We start from the raw sequence: 17,527 nt of genomic DNA, 5'->3' as shown, positions 1-17,527 counted from the left end.
CACAATAGCTCCCTGTTCATGCTGTCATATGAGAGAGGTCTACGAAATCTATGAGCAGCACCGTTTACTGTTCACTGTATTTTTCCTGAAGCTGGTGTGCAACAAGATCAGACGTCTCTCTGTCCTTTCTAAAACCACACTGCGACTATGGAATGATGGTGGAGTGTCCTTCCCTTCTTGAGGATTTCAGCTGCGATGTTATCAGATCCATCAGGTTATTGCTTTCAGGGTTTTGACGGCATGCAGGATTTCATTGAAGTTTGGCTGGAGGTCTAGATCTTGCAGGGTAGGCTCCAACAGTACAGTTGAATCCATAGAGGTGGGTTGGTTGGCAGGGTGTTAAAGTACTCAGCCTAGTGCTCCACTGTCAGAGCCAGGTCCCTGGTGACAATTGTTCTGACGGATCTAACGGGTGGCAGAGAGCAGTTCCTGGGGTCTTATGCATCGTAGAAACCATGCATGCGTTTCTATCTGCATGAGACTGGATTCTATTGGCCTTCGGAATCCTCCATCTTTTCTAGGGCCTCAGAGCAGAGGTCTTCAGGTGTTGGAAGAATGGATGGTTGCTAAGGGTGGGGTGTTTCAGGGGTGTCCACAGAAAGTGTCTTATGAGTAGAGGAGTGCTTTGTATATCATGTCCGTAGTGCTCGCATGCAGCATCTACCGGTATTTAAAAAATATTTCTTAGCCATAAAAATGACTATTTTCAATCAGGATAGAGATGCTCTTAGTAGGCCTATGTTAGTTGTCCAATCGGGGAGGGAATCCTGAAGGAGTTGAGTTCAGAAGGCAGGTGGAGCATGCACTTATTTATCAATAGACTTATGCCTCAACAATATCTTCAAAAAGGAAATATAAATTCCAGGACATGTGAATTGTGAGTATCAACATTATAAACAATGCAGCTTTAATGATGATGTCACCGTGTGTCCTGTAGGTACAACTAGACAGCCGCGAGAGGGGGAGATCTCAGGAGTCGACTACAACTTTGTCTCCATTGAGGAGTTCTTCTCTTTGGAGGAGTCAGGAGCCCTGCTGGAGAGTGGCAAGTTCAAAGGTAAGAATCAAACGCACCCAAACTATCACCATGCATCATCCTTTATCACTCTCCCACTTAGAGTACACTTGTGAAAGCACCAATATGACTGATTCAATTGACTCAATTGGGAATATCAAAACAGTATCCACCGACAGTACAAACGGAACCTGGCCCAGTCTACACCCACTACGACCATCAGCTGGCAGTTGACGTCTGAAGGATTGCTTTGACTCCACAGACTAGTGGGAATGCCATGGAATGTTGGACAAAACAGGATAGATGTACATTATGGATCAATATACTAGCTCTGTAACATCCTACATCTCCTTCTCTGCGGACGTGCACTTTATTTAAAAGACCGTTGTGAGGTATCATGACAAACCATGGTTCACCAGGGAACTGAGCGTGCTCATAGCTGTTCAGGACTATGCCTGTAAATCTAGGAATGGAGAGGATTACCACACTGCAAAACAGCAGTTCAACAACGCTCCATCAGCAGTTCAGGCAACACAGAGCGAATGACTGGAGCAAGACATCTCGCAGCACGTCAGACGAGCTTTCTGGGGCTCCTTGCAACAACTCAGCAACTACAAGCTGAAGAGCTTGACCCCAGGTCAATCAGCACAGATGCCCACTAGGGCTGTGTTCTCTCACCCCTACCAGATTACCAGAACCAATTCCTGTATGCCCCACATTGTGGCACTCAAGTGATTCTAAGTTCTGGGTTCTATCTTGGTAGGATACTCAACTCAACTCACTGAGTTGAGTTGAGTTGGTAGGATAGAAAACCAGCAGTACTAGTAGGGTGGTCTTTGTAGTACAGGTCATTGCTTACTGTATAAAAATCATTGTGACTGATTTTGACTGACTCTGTTTCTGTCCAATCTCAGGGAACTACTATGGTACGCCCCGGCCAATCCACATCGGACCAGAGAGTCCACCAATCACCTACCAGGAACACAGAAACCTGCTGAGGAACTTCAGAACACGCAGCAAGTCACTTAGCAACCTGGAGAAAGCTGTAGAGGAAGGAGAGAACAGTGAGGAAGACAGTGGACTGTCTGGTACGCACGCACGCACGCACGCACGCACGCACGCACGCACGCACGCACACACACACAGTCACACACACACACACACACACACACACACACACACACACACACACACACACACACACACACACACACACACACACACACACACACCACTAGCTACTGTAGATTTTACTACTAATAATAATCACTTTGTTGATTGACAGCAGGGTCTGTTGGTGTCAGCAGTGCCCCGTCCACCGGCCTGCCACTCAGCCAATCATGGGAGTCATCAAGAGTGGGCATCGGGGGGGCAGAGAACGGAGCAGGGAGCATCTCAACAAGCAGAGGAGGAGAGAGAGAGAGGGGGGGACCCTTGCCTGAGAACTGGGAGCTGGCGTACAGCGACTCAGGAGAGCCTTACTACATAGAGTGAGTTCAACTATTCAATGTAGACAAGTTGTACTTACAGTAGTTCAAACATATGATGTAGTCCAGTGGTTCTCAACCTGTGGGTCTGGACGCCCAGGGGGGTCCCCACATGATTTTGGGGGGTCCCCACATGACAGTGAAGTGGCAATTTAGGACTTTTAAGACCTTTTTAATTCCTAAAAAAAATATTTACTGCATCAAAAGTAATCAACAAACTGTACTATAACAACTGGTCAAACATTGGCCAAATTGTCAAATATTATAAGAAAGAGGCAAAAAATATGAAAATAGCCAATCTACAAGCTCACAACGCCTCATAAAGCGAGGCGTTGTGAGCTTGTAGATTGGCTATTTTCACAATATTTATATGTGGAACAGAGTCAAACTAAATGTAATGCCTCAACTACTACATTCCAAGTGCTTGTCAGGATGGGGGGGTCCCCAGTTCAAATATGAATATTTTGGGGGGTCACGGCCTGAAAAGGTTGAGAACCATATGATGTAGTCGAGTTTCAACCATACAACGTAGTCAAGTCGAACTTGGTTAACAATGTAGTTGAGTTGTTATTGGTTCAACAAGACAATACAGTTTAGTTTTATACTATATATGAAATCTTAACAGAATTTTGGTTTACAGTAGAGTAGATTGTGGCCGATGAAGATGATAATAATGTTTGTCTTTCAGTCATATCTCAAAGACGACCAGCTGGTCGGACCCCCGAACACAGAGCAGAGAGACAGTATCTACTAATGAATGTAAGTCTGTCTGTCTGTCTGCCACACTTCTGTCTGCCCAGTCAGTAAAAGGCATCTTCCATTCACAATCTACTGTCCTGCTCTAATGTCATGTGCCCTGCTCTCCTGTACTTCCATCTATGTATAGTAATAGATTCTTCTCTCCCTCTCTTCTTCCTGCTAGTACCAGCATTCACAGACCAGCCCAGTCAGTTAATGGGATATTCCGTCCACAGTCGTCTGTCTAAAGGTCCCAGAGGTTTTGGTTTTAACATCGTAGGAGGAAGTCGACCCAGAGAGTTCCTTCAAGTGTATAGTGTCACACCTGGAGGTCCACCTGTTCTAATTACAGGTAACTATTACTAAACGCTGTACTACTAATAACAATAATAACAAGGCAACCTAGAGGTGTGCATAGTTGAGCTGCAGTACTCTCTGGTGGACAAATATATTCACATAATATACAATAATACTGTATACCAGGTCAAGTAAGTTTGACCTTGGGCAAATGCCATTACCCGGGCCAGAACACTATCAATGGCTAATTTAGGAACTGTAAACATGCGACAAACCAATTCATATACAACTAGAAAAAGTGCTCCTCGGAGCACAGGTCTCCGCCAGGTCAGGTACGTTATTCTGGCCTCCTGGTGGCGCTACAATAGGCCAATGTGAAAAGGGTGCCAACCGTGCCATTTATTCTTGCATTGACACTGCATTCATGATTTGAGGCATTTTGTTTCAAAAATGTGTGTTGCTAAATTAGACCTGCTGGTGGCGCTATAACAGGCCAATGTGAGAAGGGTGGCATTTCTTCCTCGGCCTAGTGGGAATGTGCGTGTGAAATTTCACGGAAATCGCAAGCTGTGTGTATGCTTTGAGGCTTTTTGTTCAAAACTGACTAATCCTGCAAACTTTGGAAGCCAACCTTAGGCAATGAGAATGGAATATGGGAAATCGGACAGATCCGGGTTGATCACATGACTATAGAGATACTGTGTACTGATTTGCATGACGTTTGGACAACATTTTTAGGAGTAATATAAAAAAATGGGTTTTGCACAAATCGGCCTCCTGGTGGCGCTATAACAGGCCCATGTGAAAGATTTGGGGCAGAGGTTCTGAATTGGCATCCAGGGAGTGTGTGTGCAGAGTTTCGGAGCGACCGGGCCAACGGTGCTGGAGATTAGCTGGTGACAGACGGACACACACACGGACACACGGACGGACGGACAGGGGGTAAAACATACTCTCTCGCCATGCCTTCGGCCTGGCGGAGACAATAATATTAAGTTAATGAATAAAGGTGTGTGTATAACTACTGATAGAAATATGTGTGTAGTCAAAATGTTGTCAAACAGGTGCAGATAGAAATGTGTGTGATTTACAGGTCCCATCCTTGAATGTGGTACTTAGGATATTTATTTGATCAAAAAGACAGTCATACTCCTTTTTTTAACAAGAGCTCTTTCATGGTTCAAGGTCTCTTGAACAGATAGAAACTGTGTATTTTTTAAGGCATGTGAAACACAGTTTTGGTTTGTTTTTTAAACTTGAGAAAAGCTTTTCATCCAAGAGTCTAAAGAGGAAAGTTGATAGTGAAAATAGAATATTCATAGAAGAATGGAAAGATAACTATATGTTCATCCTACGCTTCATCTATGTAAAGCCATTGCTGTCCATTATCTTACGCATTGTGACCTTGTAGAGCCACTATTTTAGCTATATTCACCTGACACCATTGTATGAAACCCAGGACTGTAAGTGATTTGATTTATTATGTGTATGGTATAAATATGGTAGGTTTGTATAGGAGCACCGGTGATGAGTGGCATGCCACTGCACACTCTGTAACTCTTTCATTACTCCTGTTATTATCGTCTATCCTTTAGTTTCCCCTCTCCTTCCCTAGGAGGCTAGCTGTCTATAAGAGGTCCAGTCTGTGTGTCTATCTGAAGCTAATACCGCAAACTTCAGAAACAACCAGTGCCAAATTTCTTGTGCGCACTGCCAGTAGGCTAACTTAGTACCTCCACTATTTTATTTTAGACATATCGTTTATACGTTTGGAAATATTTAACTTTTAATTTAATGATTTAAGTCAGTATTTTTGAATTGGGATCCTGAAAAGTAAAATTGTTATTTAATTTCAAATGCTTTTAGTTATACTTATGTTAACTTTATGAACTTATATACAAATAAGAAAGACAATGGAATTGTAATACTAGTCATTAAGCTACTAATATAGACTTAAGTCATTAAAGCGGGTCATGTTTGCATGTTTGGAATTGTAACAGCTGAAATCAATAATATATCAGTATTCCGATATTAACCTGCAGGCCGCATTAAGTGAAGGTGGGGGCCGCTGGCCGCATGTGGCCCCCGGGCCGCCAGTTGCCCACGTATGATTTAAGTCAATGGGGATCGGGCTGAAACCTTGCCCGTTGTGGCTCCCATTTCGAGTCATACATCATAGATATGTCATAGATGACTGATGTCAAAGGCTAGCCGTGTGAAATCCAAGATCCACATTGGAGCCACAATGTTTTTTGTCAATCAATCAATCTTATACACCCACTTACAGTTTACAGTTTACAGTTTAGGCATTTACAGTAAGCAAGGACACAAGATAATACATCATAATACACATAAATACATCATAAACACTTCCTTGATTAACCCTCGCTTTCCTCTCTCTCCAGCTGACATCCTGGTGTATATAAATGACAGCTGTGTGTTGGGGCATTCTCATAAGGAGGTGGTAGAAATGTTGAAGTCAGTCCCTCAGGGACAAAGTGTGGACGTGGTCCTGAGGAGAGGCTACCCCATGCTGTACAACCCTGATGGATGTCCCAAAAAGACACCGGACACTGTCAGTAGACACACACACACACACACACACACACACACACACACACACACACACACACACACACACACACACACACACACACACACACACACACACACACACACACACACACACACAATAATAAAATAATAATTTTCCTACATACTGTATATTATATATTTGTCAGTTACAGTACATACCCTATAGGACCTACATCCCTTTTTAACTCCAAGTAAGCCTTGTTGTAAGCTCCACCGAGGGGTTGTGAGTAAACAGATTAGTTGCTTAGTACATAAATTGAAGTAGGGTCAGATTTCTGTACCACAGACTTTTATTAAACAGTCCCATATTTTCCGCCACAGTCTGAAAACTCACCTCTTCAGACTCTACCTCACCCAGACACCCACTAGCTAGCGCTTTCACAAACTGGCTTCGTTGCTGTTATTTTGACAACTCCTAATTGGACTGCTTGTTAGCAGTAAGAACATGGCAATAGGCAGGCACTCATCCTTTCAATTGACATTTGACTATGGAGCTAATAAGCTATGTACAGTAATAGGCAAATTATTTATAGGTACTTAATCACTTACACTTCAAGTCGTCTGATTAAATCAGAAGCATCTGCCATTCTTAAAGGACATCATTTACTTTCTGTCTTTCTTTCTTTCCCTCTCTCTCATCTAGACCCCAGCAACCCCGACTGAACCCCCCATCCCTCCCCGGCCCCCCCTCCACTACAGTCGCACTCTGGATGCTAATGGTAACGCTACAGGTGACATGATTCATTCTCTCCTGGACACACAACACTTTCTGTCCTTTCAAAGTAGAGAGTGTCTGCCGTATAAAAGTAGAGACAGACTGTCCACTTCCAGTACAATGTAATGTGAACGGAATCAGTTTTAATGTGCATTTATATTTACAACATTCTGCCTTGGACTGTCTGTCTGCCAACTGTAGTTTAATCGCTTTCCTCTCTTCACTCTCAGTACCAGCTCATACTCCGCCCTCATATGCTGCTCAACCACTGACCAATGGGCTCGCCAGTCCGGCCACACCAACCTCCCCAGACCCGCCCACTGTGGGTGTGGCCTCTGTGCCCCCACCTCTCCCTCCTGACAGGACCTTAGCCAATCACAGTGACTCAGATGGAGGTCTGTCTAACAGTGGAACACATAGGTAAAATATTATAATAATTACTAAACATTGAGACATATATTTATATATATTTAATTTAAAATATTGTTTATAAATTATATAAAATGTGGTAGCATGTGTATATATAGACTAAACGCTAAATGATCACTTCACAGTGGAAGTTCACTGTGCGGTGGCATTTTAGCTTGTGCCGATTGGTTAGCTACTGCTTTGATAACAGTTTTCACCCTCTAACTCTCCTCACCCAGGGCAAATAAGTATGTTAGTGTGATAAAAAAAAAAAGAATATAAATAATCAAATTAATATTTTCTCTTCTCCAGATTTTATCTAGCAGCAATTAGACTGCTGAACAAGAGCTAAGTCTGGTCCCACTGCACAGACTGATCTGAAAATAGTTTTAAAGGGTTTTATATGCGTACATTCATGACTCTTATTTATTATGCACTTTAGTCTCATTAATTTATTATGCAGATTAGTCATATGTTATGCACTTTATGCCTCTCCTCTCTCTTTTATGATATGACTCTCTATCTATCTTTTAACTGCAATGATGAGCTTGCACAACTAAGAATTTCACCCACCTTACTTGTAATGTGATGTGACAATAAAGATTGATTCTTATTCCTCTCCTCTCCTCTCCTCTCAGGGCTTCTCTGATTAGCTACAGCACCAGTTCTCTCCCTGCCCCTTCTTCTTCACTGTTTCGACGGCAGAGCTCCAAGTCCTCCGAGAGTGACCTGTCCTCTTCTACTCTCCCAATTATCTCCTCCACTGCCCACACACTCTCCAACTTGCCATTGCCTCATCCAGAGAGCAGCGTGCACCCAAACGGCCTCAACAACAACAACACCACCAACAGCACCGCCCACGTGCCCACAACCACCTCTCCCGCCGCCCCCACCCAGAGACCCCCGATGCCTCAGACAACTCTCACCCTCACCCCCCCCACAGACACCCCCCCGTGTGGGTTTAACGGATGCCCTGCCAGCAATCACCACCAACAACCTCCACTACCGCCTCCCTGCACCAACAGGCCCAGCCCAGGCAGGGCACTTCCTCTGGGGGCAGGCTCGGCAGGGACAGTCCCTGAGTTAGGAGGTGGAGAAATGGTCCCAGTGGTCATAGGGAGGAGTGACTTGGGGGCGTTGGGGTTCAGTGTGGTGGCCGGGGGGCCGGGAGGACAGAGTGTGTTGGCGAAGATGGTGTGGGACAGACAACAGTGTCCCTCGCTGCAGTCAGGGGACCATATACTGAAGATCAATGGAGCAGATGTACACGGACTCACAGTCACACAGGTTACATGCTAATAATAAACACACACACACACACACACACACACACACACACACACACACACACACACACACACACACACACACACACACACACACACACACACACACACACACACACACACACACACACACACACACACACACACACACACACACGCATGCATGCACAAATGCATGCACGGCAGAAGCATAAGCAGATGAAAAAGAAGCATAAGCAGATTTTAAAAAAGTATAAAAAGCACACAACTGCTATATCATAAATATATGTATATCTAGAGTTAATATTAAGAGTACGTATAATGCATAGAAATGCATATTCAGAGTTCATTTCTAGAGTTCATAAAATGCCTAGTGGGGGGAATTAATGAGAGAGGACAGGCTGTTTTCTCTTGGAGATCAGAAGTGTGACTGCCTGGGGGGAAAGAAACTGTTTCGCAGCCTTGCCGTTTTGGCACGGATGCGCTTGTATCGTTTCCCCAACGGCAGGAGGGAGAACATGCTGTGAGAGGGGTGGGAAGTGTCACTGATGATGTTCAACGCTCTCCTTGTGCATCCCACACATCCGTATTTTAGAGTGACAACAACCATCCACTGTATGATCTGATCCACGTTGTAGTAGGATCCGAAGCTTACAGTACCTTTACTGAAAAAATCACTGCGGCAATTTGACAGGTTTGATATATTAAAAGCTCAGGGAATAGCTGCTATCTGCTAGTGTGCTGTATGTGGGAGATATTAACAGCTCCTTTTGAGCATTGCCATGCAACCTATGTTGTCCTCTTCTGCCAAGCCAAGTCCAGGTCCAAATGTTCCTCCTCCATGATACTGCCATGATATTGACCATGATACTGACATGATACTGACATGATACTGTGTGTGTGTGTGTGTGTGTGTGTGTGTGTGTGTGTGTGTGTGTGTGTGTGTGTGTGTGTGCGTGTGCGTGTGCATGTGCGTGTGTGTGTGTGTGTGCGCATGCGTGCGTGCGTGCGTTTCAGGTCCAGAGAATTCTACAGGACCACACCAAACAAGGAGAAGTGGTTCTACTGGTGTTCAGACCAGGTACACACATTTGTTTTGCCAGGCACGCCACATACGGTCCTCTGAACAAAGACAAAAAATGGCAAACAACATCATATCTCATCAGAATGTTCCATTCTTCCCTATTCCCTTTTTTCTGTAGTATACTACTCTGCTTCCTTTTGTTCTATTCTGCTATTCTCTTCGATTATGCGCTATTCTATTCTCTTATGTAGTATGTATTCTCATGTAGTTCTCAATCAGACTAGTCTTCACACAGCCAACTAGTCGACTAGTATAGCATAATAGCAAAACATTATACCCGCTAAACGTTATTGTGGTTTAATGCAGTAACTAGAATTTGGGCACTAAAGTTTTTAGCACCACCTGCTTGACGTTATGTACAAGAGCCCCTCTAGTTTATCTTAACATGAATAATATTATTCAGCGGCATTCAACGTTAAGCAACATGGCACTTCTGATTTCTGCCTACCAGTGACTACTGTTAGATTTTGTTTGGTAAACCTATGTGCGCACAGTTTCTATTCTAAAGGGATAGAGGAAGTAACCTCTGCGAAGGTTTTTTGTCAACACCTAAAATGGGTAGCTGACTGAATAATGGGTGGACCACATTAATGCAACATCCCCAGTTCAATTCTTCACACTTTACAGGTAAAACACAAAAAACCTCTGTCCCTCTCTCTTCCAGGTCCTGTCTCTTCTCCAGTTGTCACACCCAATCTCTACAAGCCTCTGCCATTTGCACTCAGCCCTGCCTCTAACGCCGCCCATTCCCTTGCTTCCAGTCCGGCAGAGCAGGGTAGGTATACTTACTGGACTGGGATCAACTCCATTTGCAGTTTTCTGATCCGGTCTAGAGCATATACAGTATACCTTCACGTCATCAGGTGGGTGGAAACCAGGCGGAAACCAAAGATGTGCTCCTATAAAATAATACCCCTCTACCAGATTAAATTAAATTAGTGATTTAATGAATTTGTCAGGTTTCTTCAAGTGCTTCTTGGAATACTTAGCTTGGTATATCCATCTTTCATTCCAACTCGTACCGTGACTGCCGCGACTAGGCTACTCGATTCAGCATGGGGAACAAAAACAAAGTGGCTCCACAGCTGGATCCACAACTGGAAACCACTTTGTAGATAGTCGTGGCCTAGACCGGATCACACTGGTCAGTTCGGACTGAAAACCAGGCTTTCATCCGTGTGGAAAGCCTGGTGAAGCAAGGCTAGGTAGTTACACTTCACGCTAACCTTATTTACCTAGTATATGTAGCATCATGCATGTGATGAGCCAGCGGTCTGACATCTTCGTGTTGCTCTGCATCTACCCAACTGTACTCTATTCTACTCTAATGTATTACAATCTGCTCTGTTCTACTCTCCTGTAATCTCCAGTCTCTCCTCTAGCTCTGGTTCAGAGTACCAGTTTCCTGGACTCTGTACCAGTAACGCTCACCCTGGAGCCTCGTGATTGGCTGGGAGTGGAGGAGAGTGCCGGAGGACCGCCCACCGCCAGAGGGGGCGGCACAACGCTAGGAGCCATGGCCAATGAGGGAAGAGGAGCGGGGGGAGGAGATAAGATGGTGGAGGTGGAGCTACGGAGAAGGCCTGGCGAAGGATTTGGATTTGTCATCGCCTCTCAGGAATTAGCCGATGGGAGTGAGTTATGGCTTACGATTCTCCTATATCCTATAGACCACTAAGCATGTGTAGTGAATTATCCTGTAGTCCTGGAAATACTGTGTGTGTGTGTGTGTGTGTGTGTGTGTGTGTGTGTGTGTGTGTGTGTGTGTGTGTGTGTGTGTGTGTGTGTGTGTGTGTGTGTGTGTGTGTGTGTGTGTGTGTGTGTGTGTGTGTTTGTTTTCTGTCATTAATGAGTTGTTGTATGTGTGCATGTGTGTCCATCTCTCTCTCTCTCTCTCTCTCTCTCTCTCTCTCTCTCTCTCTCTCTCTCTCTCTCTCTCTCTCTCTCTCTGTATGCTCACCCCTCCCTCCCTTTATTTCTGACCACACCCCCTACCTCTCTCTCCGTCTCTTCTACTCAGTGTTGTTTGCCCGCTCAGAGCCACCACCGACCTCACATGACCACAACAGTAAGAAAGAAAGAAAGAAAGAAAGAAAGAAAGACTTGGTCAGAGAGTTAGAGGAGAGAGATACTGTAGATCAGAGAGAGAGAGAGAGAGTGTAAAACATAAAAGATAGAGTAAAGAGAGAGAAACGGTGGCAGAGAGGAGAGAAGGAGCGAAAGAAACAGAAAACCACAGAAACAGCAAGAGAGACAAACAGAAAGACAGCATGTTGGATAGGATTCAGTCTGCTCTGAAGAAAGCCAAGGAAGCCAAACGTAAATATTACCCGTTTACCTCTCCTTAATTAGTGTATGACTGCCTTGTCTTTCAACCCACCACTCTCACTCCCTCCATCTCTATACTCTCTCCCTCCGTCCATCCTTTGGGCTGCTGTGTGTGCGTGTGCGTGTGTGTGTGTGTGTGTGTGTGTGTGTGTGTGTGTGTGTGTGTGTGTGTGTGTGTGTGTGTGTGTGTTTACAGGTTGCGGTCTTAAACCTGTTCCATTCTTCCCTATTCCCTTTTTTCTGTAGTACTACTCTGCTTCCTTTGGTTCTATTCTGCTATTCTCTTCGATTATGTGCTATTCTATTCTCATGTAGTGTTCATCAGAGAAAGGAATGCTGGGCAAATCGTTTCTGCTCCACTGACCTGATTCTCTACTGCCCTGTGTGTGTGTGTGTGTGTGTGTGTGTGTGTGTGTGTGTGTGTGTGTGTGTGTGTGTGTGTGTGTGTGTGTGTGTGTGTGTGTGTGTGTGTGTGTGTGTGTCTTGTGTGTGTGTGTGTGTGTGTGTGTGTGTGTGTGTGTGTGTGTGTGTGTGTGTGTGTGTCTTGTGTGCGTGCGTGCGTGCGTGCGTGCGTGCGTGCGTGCGTGCGTGCGTGCGTGCGTGCGTGCGTGCGTGCGTGCGTGCGTGCGTGCGTGCGTGCGTGCGTGCGTGCGTGCGTGCGTGCGTGCGTGCGTGCGTGCGTGCGTGCGTGCGTGCGTGCGTGCGTGCGTGCGTGCATGCATGCGTACGTGCGTGTGTGCGTTCCTACTTTCTGTGTCACATTCACAGACTGTCTGCAAGACTGCTCTCTTCCTCTGTCTCACTCAAGCTGTGTTGTGTGTGTGCGCGTGCGCCTGCCTGCCTGCCTGTACGTGCGTGCGTGCGTGCACAAAATACTATACGTGTGTGTGTGCATGTGCTACAGTGTTCACAATATCATCATACAGGTCAACTTACTGAACTGAGACATTAGATTTGACTATGGGACCCATTAGTAAACATACTGTGTATAGACTCACTTGAAACACAACATAGAAAGTTGGCTGAACTGCTGACAGTGTAGCTGGGAGTCTCAGCAGAGATAAAACTTCACCTCTCTGTCTCTTCTATCTCTCCCTCGCTCTGTTTCTCTCCTTCTATCACTCTGAGCACTGTGTGCTCTGTGTCCTGGTGTTGTCAGATTCATGGCCTAAGCTGCGTGGTACAAAACTTTGATAAGGTTGTCATGGAAATGGGTACAGTCAGAGGTGTTGGAATGTTTCTCTGGAATGTTCCTACAAGTATCCAGTATCCACTTCAGACCAGTGAACACACATGCCCCAGTAATGCACCAGTTAATACCAGTAACAACCAGTTATTTGACTATAATAACTTCATAATGACTTTTCTAGTTTTATTTCTGTCTGACACAGCCTTTCTAGTGAGGACATGCCCTCTCTGTCTGTCCTCTCTGTCAACAATGATTGACAAACACTCTGTCAGCGCTCTATACTTATATCAGATCCATACGTTTAGATTGTCAGAATTGTCAGAACTATTTAGGTCTACGCTGTCGAGGGTGGAGGCCGCAGCTGCTGTTGGCCGCTAGAAGGCTATATCTCAAAAAGAACAAAAAGAGATAAGTCTTTTTAAATTTTAAACGCTTATCTTCAGAATATATGCAAACGTGGTCACTGTAAACCTATACAGTATGTTCTTACTAAGAAGATAAGCCAACTTTGCATGGGGAGGTAAAGTCAACATCATATCAGGGGCAGTTTACCCACAAATCGACATTTTATCACAGTACAGTACATCTTGAACATTGTGAAATTGATATGGACTTAATTTCCTATCATAAGGTTTGACACAACTTATTTAAGACATTTTCCAGTGCTCGTCAAGTTTAAATGATTTGTTCTTGTTGATTTCTTGTCAAAGAAAATGGCTATGATAAACAATTATTTCCATTTTCATCATCTCCTCCCTACCTTACATTTCTCCACTCCTCTGTCCCTCATCACCTCATCTCCTGTCCTCTTTTCTAATAATATTCATTTTAATGTGTCAGTCTTATTAGGATCATAACCAAGATGTCCTCATCTCTCCTCAGTCCTCATCCACCCCCACATCTCCGTTTCTTCCTTCTCTCTCCTTTTCCCTCCTCACTACTCCTTTCCTCTCTTCTCCTCTCCTCTGCTGTCTGTCCTTTCACAATGAACATTCAGTCTTACATCCACATTACTCAGATACAGAGAAACGTGTACAACTTGTGGGAGTGTGTGTGTGTGTGTGTGTGTGTGTGTGTGTGTGTGTGTGTGTGTGTGTGTGTGTGTGTGTGTGTGTGTGTGTGTGTGTGTGTGTGTGTGTGTGTGTGTGTGTGTGTGTGTGTTGGTGTGAAATGTTCTCTAATATCAGCACATGAGGAACAACTTGTGCCCCCTCTGAAATGACTCATCTCATATTTATAACATTAGAAAATCATAATCCCATAATAAAAAGGGAATGTGAAAGAGAGAGGGGGAGGGAGAGAACATGCACTTTGCTCTGAAACTTTGTCTTTGAGGTTCTACTAATATTGACTTTAACTTTGCAGTGAGACAAACATAAAATTACGGATATGCAAACACACACACACACACACACACACACACACACACACACACACACACACACACACACACACACACACACACACACACACACACACACACACACACACACACACACACACAGACGCACACTCACGCACGCACGCACACAGACATAGACTTACAACACCACACACCCACAACAATCACTCCATCACTCTACAAAAAAGTGATCGCAAACATTGTAAAAGAGTAGGCCTGTGTGTGTTCAGTTGTGTGTGTGTGTGTGTGTGTGTGCACACGCGCATGCATGCATGTGTGGCTAGTGGTTAGAATATGAACGTGTAAGGGATTAAAAAGGGGAAGGTCTCGCACCAAGTGGACTGAAATGTATTAGTGTATTGTATGTACAGAAATACTCTGCTACAAATAAGAGTCTGGTATTCAAAATGTACTTGAGTAAAAGTGCAAAAGTATTCACATTAAAATATAGTACTGAAAGACGCGTTGTGAGTTGTAGATCGGCTATTTTCAAATAGCCTAAGTATGCATAGGGCTGAAGTGGTTAATGCATGTTTTGTAATAATAATCAAAATCCACAAAGTAACTAGTAACGTTAAACGTTTGTAAAGTTTGCAAATAATTATAGTGAATCAAAAAGTACAATGTTTGCCTCTGAGATCTAGTGGAGTAGAAGTGGAGTCAAAAGTTGCTTTCCACCACTGATCGGGAGCACATTGGTTGAAAAGGGTTAAAAAGAGGGAGACTTGCGCTCGATTCGGGAGTGTTGGCAGGTATGCAACAGCTTACATCATACTGAGGCAGGCAGGCAGTCAAAACCATGAAGAAGTCCTATCAGGAACATTCAAGGGAGGAGGCAATAATCCAAGTAACAGGCAAAAAGGTCAGAAACACTTAAACAGGAACAGGGCATAATCTGAGGTGCCGTAAACTCAGAAAAAACATAGGAACAGATAATTAGAAGGCTATTCTTTCAGACCTACATACAGGTATTTGGCGGGCCTTGGTGAGTCCGCCATTGTCTTGTAGGCGCAAACAAACAGAGTTTTTGAGACGGGTCGTACTGTATAAAGTGATATATTTTTATGGGCTAGACTCTATATAAAAATATATCACTTTATACAGTACGACCCGTATAGTTTTGCTCTAGCTGCTAGAGCAAAACTATGGCCTAAGTATCGTAGTGCAGGGACCCGTAACATGAAAAATTATATTGTTTTTTCAAGCTCCTGAGAAACAAAGAGTTGAATTAAAAGATTTTGCTGTGTATTAATCACTAACCATACATCTTAATGTACAATGTACTGAATGTACAATTAATGTACAATAACAAAAAATGTGCAGTACTTTTTCTTAGCTGTGTATAGTTGGGGAGGGGCTGTCTTACCATTGATCTGAATTTTATTCATTTCATTGTTTTTATTCTTTTTTTCTTGACTTTTATGCAATGTAGCACTTTGAGATTTGTGTCAAATATAAAGTGTGTTACAAATACAAATTATTATTATTATTATTATTATTATTATTACATTTAACACTCATCTCTCCCCATTCCTGTCCTCCTCAGCCTCCTCCTTGCTGTCCCATCGTTTTGTGACAGTTCGTCGTGGGAGTCCCGCCTCTCGCAGCGGCCTCATCCAACCAGGAGACACTCTGCAGGCAGTGGAGGGGAGGTCGGTGGTCCCCCTCCCACACAGAGAACTCACGCACATACTGAGGAGAGCAGGGAACACTCTGAGACTCACAGTCACACCCAGAAACAAAGACACAAGTGGGTAGCGCACACGCACGCACACGCACGCACGCACACACGCACATTTCTGTTTAAATGCTGATTATTTCAGACTCTCTTTCTCTCTGGATGTATAATACAGTATGTATGTATTTTAAATATAAGTGCTTCTTTACCTCTTCTGTCCTTCACCCTCCAGATCCATCCAGCCAATCAGAAGCAGCAGAGTTAGATGTTGAAGGCAGGTTGAGGAAATCTACCAGAAGTCAGAGGTCAAAGGTCAGAATGAACTCACTTATCACTGAATGATACTGTACATTATTTCCTACGAACGGGACTACATACACTACTGCCTACTGGCAAATACACACCAGATAAGCATTGTACCTACAAACAATAGGCCTACACGAACTTCTAGCAAGTACACATCTAAATGTTGTACCTACAAACAAGTAGGCCTACAGAACCTACCAGCAAGTATACTACTACTAACAAGTACACACTACAGTAGGTAAACATTATACCCGCTACAAACAAGTATTTTCTACCTACTTATAAGTATAATGTAGGCAAACTTACTATCTACTAGCACATACTGTATATTGTATATACAAAACTAATTCTACTCTACAGGATGGACACATACTGCTTACTAATAATTAGTATATTTAATATGTTGTTTCAAAACAAAAACTAGCTGCTAGCAGATACCCAATATGACCACACAAACTACACACTTGGCACCCAGTAGGAATGTACTGTACATACTATATAATAAACAGTATCTAGCATGAATACACACTGCATACTGTTTTGTTTCCTTATGAGTTGGAAGTTGGAAAATCATAGTAGTATACTTTTCTGTATAATGACAAACTACTGTGTACATACTAAATAGTATACACACCAACAATCTCATCCTTGCTCTGTCTCTCTCTCTAATAGGAATCCAGGTTCTACCGTGTAGATTTGGAGCGAGGTCCAACAGGTTTTGGGTTCTCCCTGCGAGGGGGCAGTGAGTACAATATGGGTCTGTATGTTCTGGGTCTGATGGAGGGAGGACCAGCCCAACGCAGCCACAAGATACAGGTAGACACACGAACACCATCAAGTGTCCAACTGGGGCTAACTACATTCGGAAAGAGTACATTATGTAAAGCATGTATAGATTGTGATGAGTAGATTATATACACTGTAAAATCCTGTGTGTTCATTTAATTCAGAGTGTATTTAATGTAAGAAAATGTTGTTATAACACTGAGGATTTTTCTGTGTGTATAGTATATTATGGCT

At 43.8% G+C, this 17,527-nt stretch overlaps 1 protein-coding gene across 1 annotated transcript in view; it reads left to right on the top strand.

Moving 5' to 3' along the window:
• magixa (MAGI family member, X-linked a) overlaps nucleotides 1-17,527 on the top strand; it is a 33,061-nt gene that overhangs the window by 12,139 nt on the left and 3,395 nt on the right. The window contains exons 5-19 of the mRNA XM_080443867.1: nucleotides 938-1,057; nucleotides 1,930-2,103; nucleotides 2,301-2,505; nucleotides 3,191-3,261; nucleotides 3,425-3,592; nucleotides 5,943-6,112; nucleotides 6,776-6,863; nucleotides 7,078-7,267; nucleotides 7,894-8,542; nucleotides 9,538-9,601; nucleotides 10,269-10,379; nucleotides 10,975-11,238; nucleotides 16,070-16,273; nucleotides 16,434-16,513; nucleotides 17,180-17,323. Coding sequence (XP_080299993.1) covers nucleotides 938-1,057; nucleotides 1,930-2,103; nucleotides 2,301-2,505; nucleotides 3,191-3,261; nucleotides 3,425-3,592; nucleotides 5,943-6,112; nucleotides 6,776-6,863; nucleotides 7,078-7,267; nucleotides 7,894-8,542; nucleotides 9,538-9,601; nucleotides 10,269-10,379; nucleotides 10,975-11,238; nucleotides 16,070-16,273; nucleotides 16,434-16,513; nucleotides 17,180-17,323 — 2,702 coding nt within the window. The remainder of the gene's footprint in view (nucleotides 1-937; nucleotides 1,058-1,929; nucleotides 2,104-2,300; nucleotides 2,506-3,190; nucleotides 3,262-3,424; nucleotides 3,593-5,942; nucleotides 6,113-6,775; nucleotides 6,864-7,077; nucleotides 7,268-7,893; nucleotides 8,543-9,537; nucleotides 9,602-10,268; nucleotides 10,380-10,974; nucleotides 11,239-16,069; nucleotides 16,274-16,433; nucleotides 16,514-17,179; nucleotides 17,324-17,527) is intronic.

Source organism: Gymnoscopelus braueri (genome assembly GCF_963280865.1).
Source record: "Gymnoscopelus braueri genome assembly, chromosome: 12".
In the NCBI taxonomy this organism is placed as follows: Eukaryota; Metazoa; Chordata; class Actinopteri; order Myctophiformes; family Myctophidae; genus Gymnoscopelus; species Gymnoscopelus braueri.
The sequence above is the reverse complement of the archived record's forward strand: the minus strand, read 5'-3'. Positions and strand labels throughout refer to the sequence as shown.